Source organism: Ovis canadensis, chromosome 3, assembly GCF_042477335.2.
Source record: "Ovis canadensis isolate MfBH-ARS-UI-01 breed Bighorn chromosome 3, ARS-UI_OviCan_v2, whole genome shotgun sequence".
Lineage (NCBI taxonomy): Eukaryota > Metazoa > Chordata > Mammalia > Artiodactyla > Bovidae > Ovis > Ovis canadensis.
The window spans coordinates 201,991,520-202,010,431 of record NC_091247.1 but is presented as its reverse complement, the minus strand read 5'-3'; the positions used below and the strand labels follow the sequence as shown (position 1 = coordinate 202,010,431).

Below are 18,912 nucleotides of genomic sequence, written 5' to 3'. Positions count from 1 at the left end.
AAAGTTGCAAAAGGGATTAATAGCCTACAAATTAGGCTATTAATGTTGATGGAGAAGAAATAAAGGTATTATTAGAAGCAGTCTTCATTTATACCTCTCTCTCATTTATTTTAGTGGTTTTGTAGGCTTTAGTAAGTTGTTGGTTAATGCAGAGTCAGAGTCTAGAGCAGAGCAGTCCCCGTTCAGGTGCCTTGTGGATCCATTAGCTCCCGCGGAGCTGGTGTGTAGCAGTGCAAGGGATGCATGTGCCCTGCTCCCCTGGAAGTCTGCTTCAACTGCAGTATGGAATCATGAATCTGGACAGTCAGCCCTTCTTCCGTACTTTAGAATCTGGTTGGAATCAGTCAGTATATAATTACCAATTTACATACTGCAAAATACAGTAGGATTTTAGAGCCTATTAGCCGCTTTTAAATTTACTTTATGACTGTCCCCCCAGAAAAGGTGGGATAGAATTCGGTGGTCACCTATCAAAGCAGCATATGCAAATTGACCTTCAAAATTTGAAATTACTAGAATTTATTCATCTTCCCCCACCCCCCCAACTGAATACCGAGGTTGAGAAATACTGCTGAGTCAGAATTAACCAAACCTATAAAATTTCATGTTTGGCATAGAGATATTGGTTGGGCTGCAATTGTGGTATTATCTTTAGTTAAGTGCAAGACTTAAAATTTTCTTTAAAGGTTTTCCCAGTCTTTTAGAAAGTCAGTCTTTGTAACTCATATATTATTCCTAAGCTTATAATTTGTACTTTTCTTTCTTTTTTTCAGTATGTTTTATAGACTAAATTTAGAACTTTTAAGAACAAGAAAATGTTTGCTGCTTCTCATATAAAAAATTTCTTAATGTTAATTTGCAACAGAAAGAACACTAGATTCCTTGCCATTTGATATTATTATTGCTTATGGAAGTGTCCTTGCTACTCATCACTTTTATTAAAATAAAATAACTTTTAATGTAATTTGAAAAAAGTAAAGGTGAATTCCAAAGCCATGTTGAGTATGAGATTCCATATTATTTTTAAACATTTATGTTTTATATTCAATACATCTATTAATTATAGTGCAGTTTCCCTAGACAGGAGGAATATGAAAAAGAAGAAAATATAGAAAGGAAAGAAATATCACTTAACTCACCTCTTGTTCTTCAGATGGTTGGAAAGAAGCATATGATACTATACTTTCATTACTTTGTCAACAGGAAATGTTAGATTTTAAATGAAAACTCAGATTTTAGTGAAAAGGTCATAATAACTTGCAATTTTTAGAGTGTTTACCATTTGCTAAGCACATGGCATCATGATCTACATCTCTTCCTCACAGCCAGCTGAACGTGAAGGTGAAAGTGTTAGTCACTCAGTTGTGTACGACTCTGTGACCCCATGGACAGTAGCCCTCAAGGCTCCTCTGTCCGTGGAATTCTCCTGGCAAGAATACTGGAGTGCACAGCCGTTCCCTTCTCTAGGGGATCTTCCCAGCATAGCCACTTGATAAGGTGGCAGATCTTATTCTACACAGTCACACAGGAGGAAACTAAGGCCAACAAGGGCCAGTAGCTGACCTCAGGTCTCCCCTAGCAAGTCTCAAGAGTCAGGATTTGCACCCAGGCACCCTAACCACAAGTTTCTGCCCCACCCAAATCTTACCTTCTCTTTTTTTTCTTGGCCACACCATGGGGCTTGTAGGGTCTTAGCTCCCTGACAGGGCTCAAACTCTGGTCCCACAGCAGTGAAAGCACAAAGTCCTAACCATTACACCGCTAGAGAATACCTAATCTCGGTCTTCCCTTGTGCATTGAATACAGCAGCCCCATTAATTTCTTCTGTATCTGTCCAAGCATCTAATATTCTATTTAGACTGTGCTGTCAGAAATTTTTAACAGATCAGTCTGTGTTTTACAGATACGGGAAATAATACAGTGAGAGAATAAGAGCTTTGCTGCTTTTTTTTTTTTTTTTTTTAACAATAGAATAGCATCCAATACCAGATGGAAGCCCAGGTTCTCAGTGTTCTTTACCAAACACCAGGCATTTTGTGAACACTGTGATAAGGCACAGTAATTGCTCTGTTCTGTAGTCAGTCTATTGATGAAATTTAACACGGGATATAATTCACTCAGCAAATATTTATTGAGCAAGACCTGGTTCATTCCAGGTATTATTAAAATAGCAGTGAAAGAAAGCTTCCATAAAGCTTGCAGTCTTGAGAGGTCAGGGAGACAGTGGATCCACTCAGATAAATAAACAAGACGACGGTAAGTGCTTTTAGGAGGAGAAGGTCATGATACGAAAGAAGGTCACGGGGCAGGAGCCCGTTTGGATGAGGACTCTGAGCAGACGGTTCAGGTAGCAAGATCCCAATGACAAGAAGGAGCTGGAGTGAAGCAGAGTATTACAGACAGGAGGGACAATAGTGCAAAGGCCTTGTGGTAGAAAAGTATTGGACATATTGAAGGAGCAGGAAGAAACCAGTAACCCAAGCTCTAGGGTTAGCGGTAGGGAAGGAGATGAATGGGAGAAGCGGAGATTGCACCCATGTAGGATGCTATTGGAGTTTAGATTCTGCCCAAAATGCCACAAGGAAGCGACCGTGTATTTTTAATCACAAGAGTGATGTGCTTTAATTTACATTTTCGAAAAGCTCACTCAAGCTGCTATTGAAGTGAAAGTGAAAGTCTCTTAGTTGTGTCCGACTCTTTGCAATCCCATGGACTGTATAGCCCATGGAATTTTCCAGGCCAGAATAGTAGAGTGGATAGCCTTTTCCCTTCTCAAGTGGATCTTCGCAACCCAGGGATCAAACTCAAGTCTCCCACATTTCAGGCAGATTCTTTACCAGCTGAGCCACAAAAGAAGCCCAAGAATACTGGAGTGGGTAGTTTATCCCTTCTCTGGGGGATCTTCCCGACCGAGGAATTGAAGCAGGGTCTCCTTCATTGCAGGCAGAGTCTTTACCAATTGAGCTATCAGGGAATCCCCAAGCTGCTGTTAGGGAACAGGTTATAAAGTAGAAGGAAGGAAACATTGTGTAGAAATGATGGTGGCTTCAGACTAGGATAGTAGCCAGCAGTGAGCTCTTTTGATGCGCCAGACATCTTAATAGGTGGTAAGATGTAGAAATTAACAATATAGACTCCTCTCCTTATGGAGCTCACAGATTAGTTGAAGGAGTCTGAGAAAGAATGTTGTAGTATTCAGTTGTGTTGACGACTATTGACCAGGCCTGTACAAGGAAGGGGTCAGGCAAGAAGGTTGATCTAGAGACAGATAACTTGCTTAGTACATACACAGCATGAGTGAGCATGGCATGTTTGCAAAATAACACATAGAGCTTCAGGAATAACACATAGAGCCTAAGGAATAAAGATTATACCTGAAGACTTAGCAAGAGGAAAGGCTAAAAAGTAGATCAAGGCATGAAAGACATTTGTTTGTCATTCTAGTAAATTTAAACCCCTGTATTGAACACGAAACTGTAATTTTATGTATGTCTTACGTTGTTCCCAAACTTCTTTGAAGCAGAAGAAGAAATGGTAGACTAAAATATCATTTGAATCCACTAACGTGTTGGGATTCTTATGGCTCCTGTCCTAGGTTGTGTTCCTCAGGAAGCAAGCCTTGAGATGGAGATCAGTGTGCAGGAGGCTTACTGGGGAGTGGTCTTGGTATCAGGACCTGGGGCTCGGGAGGAAGAGAAGTAGGACCGTGCAGAAGGAGGAGTTAGGCTTCCCTGCAGTCCGGGAAAGGCCTGGCTGACCCCCAATCCCCGACAAGGAGTTCATTCTTTCTACAAACATCAATTACCTTCCCTTGGCTTGACCAGAGTACGAGGCCCTCTGGGTGATTGAAACTAAGACAGTTACCTAGGTAGAGAAGTAAAAAAATGCTCTGATTAAGAACATTCAGAGACATATAGATCAATGGAACAAAATAGAAAGCCCAGAGATAAATCCACACACATATGGACACCTTATCTTTGACAAAGGAGGCAAGAATATACAATGGAGTAAAGACAATCTCTTTAACAAGTGGTGCTGGGAAAACTGGTCAACCACTTGTAAAAGAATGAAACTAGATCACTTTCTAACACCGCACACAAAAATAAACTCAAAATGGATTAAAGATCTAAATGTAAGATCAGAAACTATAAAACTCCTAGAGGAGAACATAGGCAAAACACTCTCAGACATAAATCACAGCAGGATCCTCTATGATCCACCTCCCAGAATTCTGGAAATAAAAGCAAAAATAAACAAATGGGATCTAATTAAAATTAAAAGCTTCTGCACAACAAAGGAAAATATAAGCAAGGTGAAAAGACAGCCATCTGAATGGGAGAAAATAATAGCAAATGAAGCAACTGACAAACAACTAATCTCAAAAATATACAAGCAACTTCTGCAGCTCAACTCCAGAAAAATAAACGACCCAATCAAAAAATGGGCCAAAGAACTAAATAGACATTTCTCCAAAGAAGACATACGGATGGCTAACAAACACATGAAAAGATGCTCAACATCACTCATTATTAGAGAAATGCAAATCAAAACCACAATGAGGTACCACTTCACACCAGTCAGAATGGCTGCGATCCAAAAATCTGCAAGCAATAAATGCTGGAGAGGGTGTGGAGAAAAGGGAACCCTCCTACACTGTTGGTGGGAATGCAAACTAGTACAGCCACTATGGAGAACAGTGTGGAGATTCCTTAAAAAATTGCAAATAGAACTACCTTATGACCCAGCAATCCCACTTCTGGGCATACACACCGAGGAAACCAGAATTGAAAGAGACACATGTACCCCAATGTTCATCGCAGCACTGTTTATAATAGCCAGGACATGGAAACAACCTAGATGTCCATCAGCAGATGAATGGATAAGAAAGCTGTGGTACATATACACAATGGAGTATTACTCAGCCGTTAAAAAGAATTCATTTGAATCAGTTCTGATGAGATGGATGAAACTGGAGCCGATTATACAGAGTGAAGTAAGCCAGAAAGAAAAACACCAATACAGTATACTAACACATATATATGGAATTTAGGAAGATGGCAATGATGACCCTGTATGCAAGACAGGGAAAGAGACACAGATGTGTATAATGGACTTTTGGACTCAGAGGGAGAGGGAGAGGGTGGGATGATTTGGGAGAATGACATTCTAACATGTATACTATCATGTGAATTGAATCGCCAGTCTATGTCTGACGCAGGATGCAGCATGCTTGGGGCTGGTGCATGGGGATGACCCAGAAAGATGTTCTGGGGAGGGAGGTGGGAGGGGGGTTCATGTTTGGGAATGCATGTAAGAATTAAAGATTTTAAAATTTAAAAAATAAAAAACTAAAAATTAAAAAAAAAAAAAAGAAAAAAAGAACATTCAGGGCTTCCCTGGTGGCTCAGATGTAAAACAAATCTGCCTGCAATGCAGGAGAGCTGGGTTCAGTCTCTGGGTAGAGAAGATCCCCTGGAGAAGGGAATAGCTACCCACTTGAGTATCCGTGCCTGGGGAATGCCATGGACAGTGGAGCCTGGTGCGCTATAGTCCTTGGGTCTGCAAAGAGTCAGACACAGCTGGGCAACTAATACTTTCACTTTCAAGAACATATAAGTAATCTAGGGTATGACTCTGGATAGTCATTTGATGAAGATTTCATATGCCTTCAGTTTTATATAATAATGGCAGTTGTTACTGAACTCGTAGCGTGGGCTGAGTGCATCATTGCAGTCATTATGTCTGTTAACTCATTTAACCTTCACAGCACATTCCTTTGTGGCAAGTCCTGTTTTCTTCACTTTTGTGATAGATGACACTGAGATACCCAGCATCCGGTAGCTTGGCAAGATCTTACCGCTACTTAGAATCCGACTGGGAAACAGTCCATAATAATTGGTGAAGTCACCCTATGCTTATTACCTCTTTATATTCGGAAATAACTTTAGGAAAGTCAATTTTCCAGTTATGCAACATAGAAGCATTTATTATTTGATAAAAAATGATTTTTTAATAAAGATGACTTCATGAGCTGTTTCTGACTATATGTTTTATATAAACATAAAATTGAATTTAAAATTAGAATATGACTCATTCTTTTAAATTGTCATTCTTTATAATTGTTGTCTGCTTTCTGCCCCCCTCCTTTTTTTTGCCTTTCAGAATAAATCTGCACTTTTGTTCATTCTGTCTTGTATTAGAGAACTAATGAATGAGTATAATATAGTAAAAGCAAAATTTTGTTCCAGTGTTATGAGAAGAGTTACAGAAATTAACCTCTAATGTGACTTTTTTCTTTTGGAAGTTTTAACATATATTCTAGAAATGAGGGGAAAATAAATGAAATCCCTTGTTAAGTTTATAATAGTAATAATAAACACGGCAAGCATAATAAAAGGAATTATTTCTAATTTATGATTTTTCTCGTTGCTGAGTTCACCAGCTGAATGCATAGCTTTATTAACTTGTCTTACGGGTCTCTAACAATGTACTATATATTTCAAGTTTCATAGACGTCTCTGCCCCCAAGCAACAAGTTAATACTGTGAACCTGTACTGTTCCAGAATGAATGTTTTGACATTTTCCTAGATGTATTTCATGTCCTTGCCTTGTAGGCCTGTGATTTATTCTCCTAACTGTATTGTGTATCATAGTGACTGGTAAAAACAACCCTTCAAGGATACATGTTTAAGAAGCATATAATTTTTTTAGCATAGTTTAAAAGATGTTTTTATGGGTATATATTCATGTATTCAAAAATGTTTGAGCATCTACTGTTGTTCTAAGTGTCTTCGTGGAGTTTACATTCTAGTCGGGGAGAGGCAGATGATAAGTAAAAAATAAAACATACAGTGTTTCAGAGGTACTCGGGCAGATGTTGAGGGTCATTGTGGTAGAGTTCCAGAAAGAGAAGAGAAGGTTCTGGGACAGATCAGGATGGAAGCACTTCAAAATAAAGCAGTTAAGAAAGGCTTCATTGATGAGACATGGAACAAAGTCTGAAGGTTGTGTTGAGAGAGCCATGCCCATCTGGGCTTTAAAATGGTTGCCCGTTTAAATCCTATGGGAAACGTGGGTGGATTCATTTTGTAAATTTTCAGTGTTACCACTTACACGCTAATGTAATTTCAGTGAATCACATGTCAGAGGACTTTGTAGAATGCAGTCTATATGCCAAACAAAGGTATGCCATTTCTGTGTCCAACTGACCTTTTTCTGACATGTGGGCCAAGTTCTGATTTGCTTGAGACAGGGAATTTTGTTGAAAGTAAAGCAGTATATTTATACTCCACTGTTTAATGTTTTCTCTTAAAACCTTACAATATAGTACATGAATTACATGAATTTATATGTGAAAGTCTTTTGGTTTTGTCAAAATAAGTTCTGAGAAAATTTATTCTGCTTCATGAGAACATTGGAAATTCTAATCAGATGTTCAATTACCTCTCAGATGAGAAAGAAGAGGGTATTCTGGGAAGCATACTGTTGCCCAGTTTTCAGATAGCTCTGCTTACCTCAGAGGATCACATTAATCGCAAATATGCTTTTAAGGTAAGGACATAGTTATACTTTTTTTTTCTGAATTTGAATCTTGAATTTGTTGAGAAATGGATATTGACTGTGGAGTATCACAAAGACCTTTTAGTTACAGTCATTTTTAATATTTAAAATACAATAGTGGTCTTAGGGTCGAGGAAAAGAGTGTCCCTTTAATTAGTAAGAAGTACATGCTGAAGTATTAAAGGGCCAGGTGTCTTTTATGCCTACTTTGAAGAGGTTCTAGATTGGGGTCCCCAGCTCCCAGGCCACACAGCCCGACAGTGAGAGGCAAGCAAGCAAGTGAAGCTTCACCTTATTTACAGCCCCTCCCTATTGCTTGTATTACTGCCTGAGCTCCAGCTCCAGTCAGATCAGCAGAGCCATTAGATTCTCATAGGAGCTTGAACGATACCGTGAACTGTGCATGCAAGGGATCTAGGTTGCGGGCTCCTTATGAGAATCATCCTGAAACCGTCCCTCCCTGGATTCGTGGAATAATTGTCTTCCATGAAACTGGTCCCTGGTGCCAAAAAGGTCAGGGACCACTGTGCTAGATATAGCAAATATGTTAAAATGCTAACTATTGATAGATATAACTGTAGGTATCCTGGTGATCATTTTATTGTTCTTTAAAAGTTACTATGTATTTGAATTTTTTCATAATAAATTTGGGGATAATATGTTTTTTAACCTCATACATGTGCACTCATGATTTTAGAGAATATTTGCAAAAGTACTCTTAGATCTAAGTACATCATGAACATCAGATAGTTTTGAGAGCCTATTGAAGATGAGCCATTAAACCTATTATTAAATCTAAGCAGACTGTAGCTCACCTCCCCTAACTAATAATACCCACCCATCTGTGATGTGCTGGTAGAGCACCCCCAAATAAGAAGCCCCTTTAATGCCAAGTTGGTTATTTTGTTGCTAGTGTTCTCAAAAGCCATGCTGCATTCTTTGCTTTATGGTGATGGCTGAAATAAATTTCAGAAGTCACCTATTTTTTTAAGTCAGTTTTAAATTTAGAACTCTTAAGGGGTTTAATGTAAAATTTTCATTTTAAGGAAAAGAGGGCATATAAGGGTAACGTATGCTGTTATTTAACAATGAAAATGTGTGTACCATTATAAAATTGAGTCAATCTGTAATTCCTATCCACTTTTAAAGAATAGTCAGGACTGCAGCTGAGCTACAACTTTGGCCAGTTAACATGTTGCATTTTTAATTACAGAGAAAAGACGGGGAGAGGCAGAGTGGTGGGAGGGTTGTGGGTGGCCTCAACTGGAAGGTCATATCCGAACAAAGACCGCTGGCTATGAAGACATAAGCTACCCATTTCAGTATGTTACAACAACGTTTAATACCAATAAGTCAAAATAATAACATGTTAAAGTATAATGCCAAACTCTCTGATACTGACAGTAACTGAGGCACTGGTTTAAATTCTTTTATTTGCTCATCAACTTAGCAAATGTTTATTGAATTTATACTAGACAGGCCATTTTGCTCAGATCTTTGACTCTAAATATATATATATAGATTTTTGAAAATGTCAATAAATATGATGTTAAAATAGCAATAAAAGTGACCATGTATGAGTATATTGCCTCTGTAATTATTCAGTTAAATTTTGATTGTATTTTATCTGTAACAAGAATAATGATTTCTGTTTTCAAACTCTCTGCTCCACGGTGTTGTTTTCTCTGAATTTATGAGCCATGTTTACCACTAAGTCTGTTGGCGTTGATCCTGCTGCTTTCACAGTGGTGAGTAGGAAATAGAGACAATTGCTGAACAACACTGGGAACTTAAAAGCTAAATCGGGAACTTTGCCATCATATTCCCGTTTGACAGATTGCAAGCTTGGGTGTGGTTTGTTAGTGTCTTGAGCCCTGGCCACAGCTGGAACTTGTGAGCGCCAGCCCAGCATTCCTTCCACTCATCGCAGATATGGGCAGTGGGTCTTTATCCATCTCTCCAAAACCCCCCTTAGTCTAGAGACTCTGGTGGTTTTAATCATTTTAACAGTGTATAGCGCTTGAGCTGATTCTTTCTCAGAGTTTCCGTATACGGCTTTATACCCCTTCCACAGTCAAGTGGTATTTGTTGGTTCTGTAAGTTGATTTGCTCAGTGTATTGACTGAATTTATGTACATCTTGATTCTGAAAAACGGTTTCAAGAAGCTAATTTGACGCTGTCGATAGAGCAGACAGTCAGAATCGCAGAGTGAAGTCTGTTGCTCCAGGTCTTCTCCTTACGTCTCTTTAGACTAACTCTTTCTTTTGCCTCATTCTGTGCTGAAATAACTTGTGTTTATTTATCCTTGTCTTTCAGTGTCTACTAGGGAGTTGTCACCGGCTGTTTAGAATTTATTGTATTTGCTTACTTGTTTTTGGCTGCACTGGGTCTAGGTTTCTTTGTGGGCTTTCTGTAGTTGCAGTGAGCAGAGTTTACTTCCCAGTTGCAGTACGTGGCTTCTCATTGCGGGGGCTTCTCTTGTTGCAGAGGGTGGGCCCTAGAGCGTGGGCTCAGCAGTTGGGCTGCATGGGCTTGGTTGCCCCCAGGTATGTGGAATCTTGCTGGATCAGGGATTGGCAGCATTCTAACCTACTGTATCACCAGGGAAGTCCGTCACAGGTATTTTTAAGTGGAAATTAAGAATGTTTCAGGACTTAATTGGTGGTACAGTGGATAAGAATCTGCCTGCCAATACAGGGGACGTGGGTTCAATACCTGATCCAAGAAGATTCCATGTGCCACGAAGCAGCTAAGCCCATGCGCCGCCAGTACTGAAAACACGTGATGCAACTGCTGAAGCTGGCGCACCCTGGAGCCCATGCTCTGCAACAAGAAAAGCCGTTGCAGTGAGAAGTCCCTGCTCGCCGAAACTAGAGAAAGCCTGTGTGCAGAAACGAAGACCCAGCACGGCCAAAAAAATAAAAATAATAAAATAGGGGGGGATAAAAGAATGTTTCTCCCACCTTGGCCTTTGTTTTCTTTCTTTTTTTTCTTAAAAAAATTTTTTTAATTAAAGTCTAGTTGATTTACAATGTTGTATTAATTGGCCTTGGTTTTCTACTCAGCATGCAGCTACTGCTGCTGTCCATCTTCGCCTTGCTGGCCCAGGGCTAAGCCGAGTGCTCAGTCCTTGCACTTGGGAGCTGTCCCTCAGCAGGGCCTCCATGACGCTGATTTCCATCTGCTTCTCTGGGTGGAGGCAGATTAAACCACTTACTGGTGATATAGGGCTTCTTCCTCAAACCTAGAGCATTTATATTTTACTCTGATACGTGAGAAGAAAACCTAAAGGGCAGTGCCATTTGGGGTCATGTATAAATCTTTTATGTTTGTGTATAGGTGTCTATAATGATTAGCCAAAATGCTTTGAGAGCAGCAACTTTTAAGGGCTGAAGAAATTGCTGCCACAGGAGGGAAATGCTATTAGTGACTTTAGTTGCTGCTTGCTGTGGAACATTCTTGAACAGAGAGATGTGAATTGTAAATAGAAATTGCTTGGGGTGTGTCCATGGAACAGGGATGGCCAGGTGCTTTTTTTCTTAACCTCCTTCTCCTACCTTCCCTTCCTTTAAACCTTCTTTTTTTTATTATTTTTTAAGAAAATGAAAAATGGTAAAGATGGGAGAAAAAAATGTAAGATGTGTATATTTTAAAAATATTAATGGTGTTTTTCTAAAGTCCCTTATTTCTATATGTATTGGGTTGGCCAAAAAGGTTCATTCATGTTTTTTCCATAACATCAGAAACCCAACATTTGGCCAACCCAATAAGACAAGTGCACTTTCTTTGAAATTTGATAGAAATGGTCTGTGTAGGGAGCCACTGAACTTTCTTTCTTTCACTTTTACAGGTGCCATATTTCTATTTAAAACAATTGTGTCACTTTCAATCAGGCTGCCCATCCGAACATGCGGACCTATTATTTCTGCACTGATACAGGAAAGGAAATGGAGTTATGGATGAAAGCCATGCTAGATGCTGCCCTGGTGCAGACAGAGCCTGTGAAAAGGTAAAGGCTTGTAGGGAAAGCAGTGGTGATCTCCACTTACGTTTTATCCCCTGCCTTACGGATACATCATTATCATAGTACACATCACTTTAGTAGTCATGATACACAACCATCTCTTCCCCAGAAAGCAAGGATTAAGTTCATCTTCTGTATTAAATCAGTATACCTTTAGTTGGTTTGAGATGCCACCTGCATTTTTATTCCACCTTCCCTCTTTATTCATTCTCACCTACCCATGTACTGAGGTGAATCCCAAATCCTAACATTCCAACTGAATGTTCTTTCTTCTTACAGAATTACCTTTAATATCCGGTAAGTACATTTTTAATTGCTATCTTAAAAGTACACAAAACAGTATTTTTTAAGGTTCTGAATCTTAGAAGAGAATTGATATTCATGAAGTTAATTTCACTGTTTTTATATTATGTTATATGTTTCTCAAGTTTAATCAGTTGAAACAAAAGTTTTTGATATGTTTCATTTCTTTGGTGTTTCTGGGATATTTCTGATTGTTTCATGATGAATGTCTCCAGAAAATAGTTCATCAGGCGTCTAGATTATTTCTAAATATATCTACTTCTTAATGAATTCTACCTTCTTTCTTTTAAAACTCCAGGACTTACTTTGGTTATATAAATAGGTACTGTTAAAATTGATGTAAGTGTGATGCCCCCCGCCTTAACATATGAATCATTTTAATATTCAATATATTAGAAGCTAGTAAAAGGAAATCAGCTTCTAAAATATGTAAATAGTAGCTGAATTATGAGCTTATGGCATTTAAAAAATATATTCCTATAATTTGGACAAAGATCTATGATACAGTTAAATTTTTCTTTGAGTCAACAACAGTTGAGCACATATATAAGGAAGATTGCTAACTTGCATGTCTGGTCTTTTTACTATTTTCTCAGGATATTAAAGTCTTTTGAGGTGTTGGTTAAAAGACTCAAGTTGATGCTGTATAAGTAAATTTATGTTTATCTATTTCATATCAGTTTAACTAATCACTAGTAATTAGAGCTAGGCAAAAGTATGCAGAAAAAAGTAAAGAAGGTCCAAGGTTGAACTCTGGGACACCTGTTTATAAGAATAGCTACCTCAAACATAATGCATTTTCTAGGTTGAGAACTAATAATGGGAAAATCTGCTTTTGGAATTCCATGTGTGAAAAACACCTGTATGGACATAAAGATGAGATTATTATGATTGAGAGCTAGAGGAAATTTGTTAGGTGAAAAAAAATGAAACTCTTAGGATAAAACTAACTTCAGATAATACTGACTTTCAGGGAATTGTTTAGAATACAGAAATCAATATAGTCATTAAAATATATGATTTCTAGATAATTTTAGTTTCATATATTGCACTTATCCCAGAGTTTCAACTTCTATTTTCTTTTCTTGTATTTTCCACTCTAAAAACTAATCAGTTCAGTTCAGTTCAGTCACTCAGTCGTGTCCGACTCTTTACGACCCCATGAATCGCAGCACACCAGGCCTCCCTGTCCATCACCAACTCCCAGAGTTCACTCAAACTCATGTCCATTGAGTCAGTGATGCCATCCAGCCATCTCATCCTCTGTCGTCCCTTTCTCCTCCCGCCCCCAATTCCTCCCAGCATCAGAGTCTTTTCCAATGAGTCAACTCTTCGCATGAGGTGGCCAAAGGACTGGAGTTTCAGGTTTAGCATCATTCCTTCCAAAGAACACCCAGGACTGATCTCCTTTAGAACGGACTGGGTTGGATCTCCTTGCAGTCCAAGGGACTCTCAAGAATCTTCTCCAACACCACAGTTCAAAAGCATCAATTCTTCGGTGCTCAGCTTTCTTCACAGTCCAACTCTCATATCCATACATGACCACTGGAAAAACCATAGCCTTGACTAGACGGACCTTAGTCAGCAAAGTAATGTCTGTGCTTTTGAATATGCTATCTAGGTTGGTCATAACTTTCCTTCCAAGGACTAAGCGTCTTTTAATTTCATGGCGGCAGTCACCATCTGCAGTGATTTTGGAGCCTCCACAAATAAAGTCAGCCACTGTTTCCACTGTTTCCCCATCTATTTGCCATGAAATGATGGGACCAGATGCCACGATCTTCATTTTCTGAATGTTGAGCTTTAAGCCAACTTTTTCACTCTCCTCTTTCACTTTCATCAAGAGGCTTTTTAGTTCCTCTTCACTTTCTGCCATAAGGGTGGTGTCATCTGCATATCTGAGGTTATTGATAGTCCTGGAAATCTTGATTCCAGCTTGTGCTTCTTCCAGTCCAGTGTTTCTCATAATGTACTCTGCATATAAGTTAAATAAGCAGGGTGACAATATACAGCCTTGACGTACTCCTTTTCCTATTTGGAACCAATCTGTTGTTACTAATAATTACTCCTAATTTATGCTGATAAAGATGATATTCAATATTGTGTCTTGACTCTGGACAACTATTTGTTGATTATCTGCCCATAGCAATTTTTAGCCAGTTGTGTTGATATAATTTGCCCAGTTATCCAGGAATTACTGAATACCATCTGTGTGCCCAACCTGGTGTCAGTCACCATCACCCTGTAGAAATTACATCTTCTAGGGACTTGCCTAGTGGTTCAGTGGCCAGAACTCCATGCTCCCAATGCAGGAGGCTGGAGTTCCATCCCTGGTCAGGAAACTAAGATCCCACATGCCACAACTAAAGATCCCGCATGCTGCAAATAAGACCGGAGCAGCCAAATAAATTAATTTTAAAAAACGGAAGAAAGAAAGAAATTGCGTCTTTTCTATCTCTAGCTCATTTATGAAGTATTTTAACCTATGAACTTCAATGTCATCATTCCCCAATGGGCAGACCATTGATGGCATTAAAAAATTCTAAGCATAATATACATTCTCTGAATAATTTTCTGTCTCTTGGCCCATTATTATCATTTTCTATATTTGCATGTATCTTCTGCAGTAACTTACATGTTACTTTTTAAAATTAGATCACAGGTTTTACATTATTTATGTTATCTTAGCATACATTTTTGAATCAGTTTTGGTTCCATTTAGGGAGAAGTCAGCATGTGTCTTTTTTGATTACATCTCTTAAGTCTTTGGAAAAATTGAGGGAAAAGTCATTGCAGTTATAATTTAAAATAAGAGCTTTAGGTAGATTAGAGGTAACTTTTTAAAAAGACCTTTTCATATGTTTGATACTTAGTGTTTTAAAAAATTCTCCCTATTCCTGAAATTAGCTTGGATAAATGTGTTTATAGCATAGACTTTCTCTGACTTCTACCTTTCAAGTGGAAGAAGCTCCATAGCATATCTTAATAAACTCCCTCAGTGTCTAATATTGCTTCCAATGTGAAGCCATGAATTTTATCTAAACCTAAATATATGGATGGTCTATAACTGTACTCTGAGGGAAATAGTCACATTTCTTTTTATTTTTTCTCACTGGTTTTATTCCTAACTAGCCATCTCTGTATAGCTGAAAAGATATGTTGTTAAGTCTCTTCAGTTGTGTCCGACTTCTTTGCAACCCCATGGACTGTAGCCCACCAGGCTCCTCTGCCGTAGAATTCTCCAGGCAAGAATACTGGAGTGGGTTGCCATTTCCTCCTCCAAGAATATATATAGATTATGCATTTTTAACACATGCATTTTTATCACTGACACTGGCAGCAATAGCACAGTTAGGATCCAGTAGAATCATTATTATATATTGAAATGTGCAAGGTTAGTCAGTTCCCTCTTCAAGAAGCCTCCTAGTATGGTATCATCTTGGTAGTTTTGTGCAGGTACAGACACTTAGCTTGGTCTTGTCAGATCCTGGAAGTGATTGGTTTCAGGAAAGCTGATTCTCATCAAAAAGACCCAGATAGAGCAATTGGCATGGTGAGCAGTAAAACCATCTGCTGGCTCAGGCGCACACTGCTGAGCAGCACATTCTTCCTGCGGGGACGTGGACTCGAGATGCCAGATTCTAATCCACAGTTGCTTGATGAAATTGAATGGTAGTGGTGATAAAGTCTGTGCCAGCCACAGATTTACTCATGTGGAGCTCATAGCAGTCCCGTATCCTTGGTGCTAAAGTTTTCCCTACTTGCCAAAGAGGAGTTTGAGGCTTAATACATTTTTGTACCTTGCTGGAAACTGAACTAGTAAGAGGTAGTACTATGGACTTCCGTGGTGGTCCAGTGGTTAAGAATCTGCTTGCCAATGCAGGAGACACAGGTTTGATCCCTGATTCGGGAAGATTCCACATGCAGCTCATGCGCCAAAGCCTGTTCCACAGCAGCGGAAGCCACTTCAATGAGAAAAACCTACACACAGCAACTGGAGGCTAGCTGCATGCTCTCCCTTCTCCTCCAGCCCCCACCAAACCTGGCTGCAACTAGAGAAAGCCTGTGCTCAACCAAAAAATAAAAAAACAACAGTATAACTACTAGAAGTTCAACAAATTAAAAAAAAGAGAGCACATGTAGTCTAGCTCAGAAACTTAAGTCCTCTGAGAAACAGAGAGTTAGTTGGTCACATGGTCTCAATCTTTGATAGCATCAGAAGATAATGTCCATTTCCACAAACCAGAGTCATGTTTGTCTCATGATGCATTAACCCTCCTGGCTGGAACCCACGTTGTTTATTTCGAACGACCAGCTACTGTGGTCTTTTAAGCATGAATTTTTGTGGTTTCACAGTCAAAGGGCAGCCTTATTTGCTTTCTCTTCAGATTTCTAATGGTAGGGACAGTCACCACTTTTTTGTTTTCCAGTGCTTTCTACACTGTGTATTTTGTGTTTAGTTTTCTCCCCTTTCTATTTATACATTCTGGTGGCATACTTGAATTTTCTTTTCTTTTCTTTTTTTTTTTTCATACTTGAATTTTCATGCCATGACATTGGGGATTTGTGAAGACTTGTCCTCTGCAACGCTTTCAGGGTTTTTTGTAAAGTCACAGGTAGTTTTATGGGGTTTTTTTTTTTTTTAATTTTCAGAGTGAATCCTAAAAATAACATGTGCATTATTTCATCTGATTTACTCTGCCTTTCTTCTCTGATTTCAGAGTGGATAAGATTACATCTGAAAATGCACCAGCTAAAGAGATCAATAACTTTCCCAATCATAGAGTGCTAATTAAACCAGAGGCCCAAAATAACCAGAAAAACAAGGAAATGAGTAGAAATGAAGAAAAAAAGGCATTAGAAGCTGAAAAATATGGATTTCAGAAGGATGGCCAAGATAGACCTTTAACAAAAATTAATAGTGTAAAGTTGAATTCTCTGTCATCTGAATATGAGAGCGGGTCAACATGCCCAGGTCAGACTGGACACTACAGGCCAGTCAATTTGAGTAGTTCAGAGAACAAAACAGTCAATGTGAGCCTGGCCGATCTTAGAGGCGGAAGTCACCACAGTACGGGGCCCTTACACACAGAGGCTGATCGAGTCATACAGAGAACGAATTCAATGCAACAGCTGGAGCAGTGGATTAAAATCCAGAAGGGAAGAGGTCATGAAGAGGAAACCAGGGGGTAAGTGTCTTATGGTGTTGGTGGGAGACTGGTTTCTGAGATAGAGTCAATGTATTAAATTCAAATTGCATTGTGATATTACAGCTTCATGAGTCATCTTTCCTTCAGGATAATCAGATATGTGTGTGGGTTTTTTTGTTTTTTTTTTTTTCCCCTCTGTCTCAGTGTTCTGAGTAATGTTCATCCAACTTTACCGATGGCAAGGAAACATCCTCCCCGGCCCAGCATAAGAGAAGGCGTAGGCCGTGGGTACAGATCATGCTTGTTTGAGGCAAGGAAGGGAGCAAGATCTAGCCTCACCCCTTTACACACACAAACACACCCCTAGCCTTGCCCCTTTACACACACACACACACACACAACTTCATTCTCTCCACTGTCCTGCTCTGTTTTCCATTAGGAGCTTCTACAGCTTAATGTAATGCGAAGCTCTCCTGAGAGTTTAATGTGGTGACTGGAAAGGCTTAGATGCTCCAGTTCTCAGACTCATTCCTTGGCTTTCTTAAACTCAGGATGCACATGACTAAGTATTATTATTTATTCATCTAAGCATTTACTCATTCATGTACACACTTGTTCTTTTGTATACTTACTGTATAATTACTATATGGTAATCATGGGACCAGGAAGTAAAATACTGAAATGATATAGTCCAAATTTCTCACAGCCGTTCTTAGTTTCGTGGAGGAGAAAGTTAAACAGATACTGCATACGATGACAAATACAGCAAGAAGAGAAGATGTTTCAGGGACGACCAGCCCAGCCTAAAGGTTCAGGGAAACCTCTCTGGAGGAAGTGAGGTAGGAGCCCAGATATGAAGGATGGGATGCTTATCTTGGTTTAGGTATGCACAAGTCAGGAGTTGATAGAGCTGGGAAAAGACTCCAAAGCCGTGAGTCTGGCTTAGGCTCACATCATCACAGCTGGTATAATGATGGACAAGAAGCAAGGCTGGAGAGAGAAGCCAGAGGAGTTGTATGTTTGCAGAATGGTGGTTCAGTAGAATCTGGAGAATGAGTTGGAGAAATTCAAAAACTGAACTTGTAATTGACAAGGCTAGTTGAGTACTTGGATGTACTTGATTGCAGACTGGTCTCACTCAAACCTAATTTGAGTGGCTGGGGGAAATCAAGAATGGTGATCTGCTTTTTTGGTCGGGTTGTCAGGCATTATCCAGTGCCTCTCACTGCATAGGGAAGAATTGGGGAGACAGAAGATAATGAGTGATTGGATAGGTTAAATTTGAGGTGTCTGCAGTCTGTACCTCCAAAGAGAGATCTGGACTTGAATAAGATTTGGAGTGTCATCATCATTATATCAGACATGCTTAAAAGTAAGGATGAAAGGAGAAGCATTCATTCAGCAGGAGGCTGGATAAGGTAAAGATTCTAAGGGAAAACCAGAAAGAACTTTTATGTTTAAAGGGAAAAAAGGATAAACAACAAGGTCATACTTTATAACACAAGGAACTATATTCAATACTCTGTGACAGACCATAATGGGAAAGAATATGAAAAAGTATATATATGTGTGTGTAAGTATGAATGTATAACTGAGTTACTTTGCTGTACAGAAGTAATTAACACAGCATTGTAAATCAGCTGTACTTCAGTACAATTTTTTTGAAAATTAAAAAATAAAGGGAAAAAAAGGTTTGGAGGGTCTGCAAAGACTGTAAGTAAAGGCCAGAATATGGAGGAAAAGCAAGTGCCCGTGGATGAGAAAGTGTTGTGTTTCTAGGTGGGAAGCTGGTGATGTAAGATTTATAAAGTACTGTAATGAACTAACACATGCACAATTAACTGAAGACCTACTATAGCTCTTACCTTTCAGT

At 39.1% G+C, this 18,912-nt stretch overlaps 1 protein-coding gene across 11 annotated transcripts in view; it reads left to right on the top strand.

The window, feature by feature from the left end:
• The window catches only part of PLEKHA5 (pleckstrin homology domain containing A5), a 262,028-nt gene that overhangs the window by 162,236 nt on the left and 80,880 nt on the right, over window positions 1-18,912 (top strand). For 8 of the 11 annotated variants that reach the window (XM_069585600.1, XM_069585598.1, XM_069585597.1 and 5 more), the window contains 3 exons: window positions 7,452-7,552; window positions 11,456-11,571; window positions 16,611-17,078. In XM_069585600.1, the coding sequence (XP_069441701.1) occupies window positions 7,452-7,552; window positions 11,456-11,571; window positions 16,611-17,078 (685 nt within the window). Of the gene's footprint in view, window positions 1-7,451; window positions 9,310-11,412; window positions 11,572-16,610; window positions 17,079-18,912 lie in introns of those variants that run through there. The other 3 variants (XM_069585602.1, XM_069585603.1, XR_011256131.1) reach the window with 2 other exon arrangements.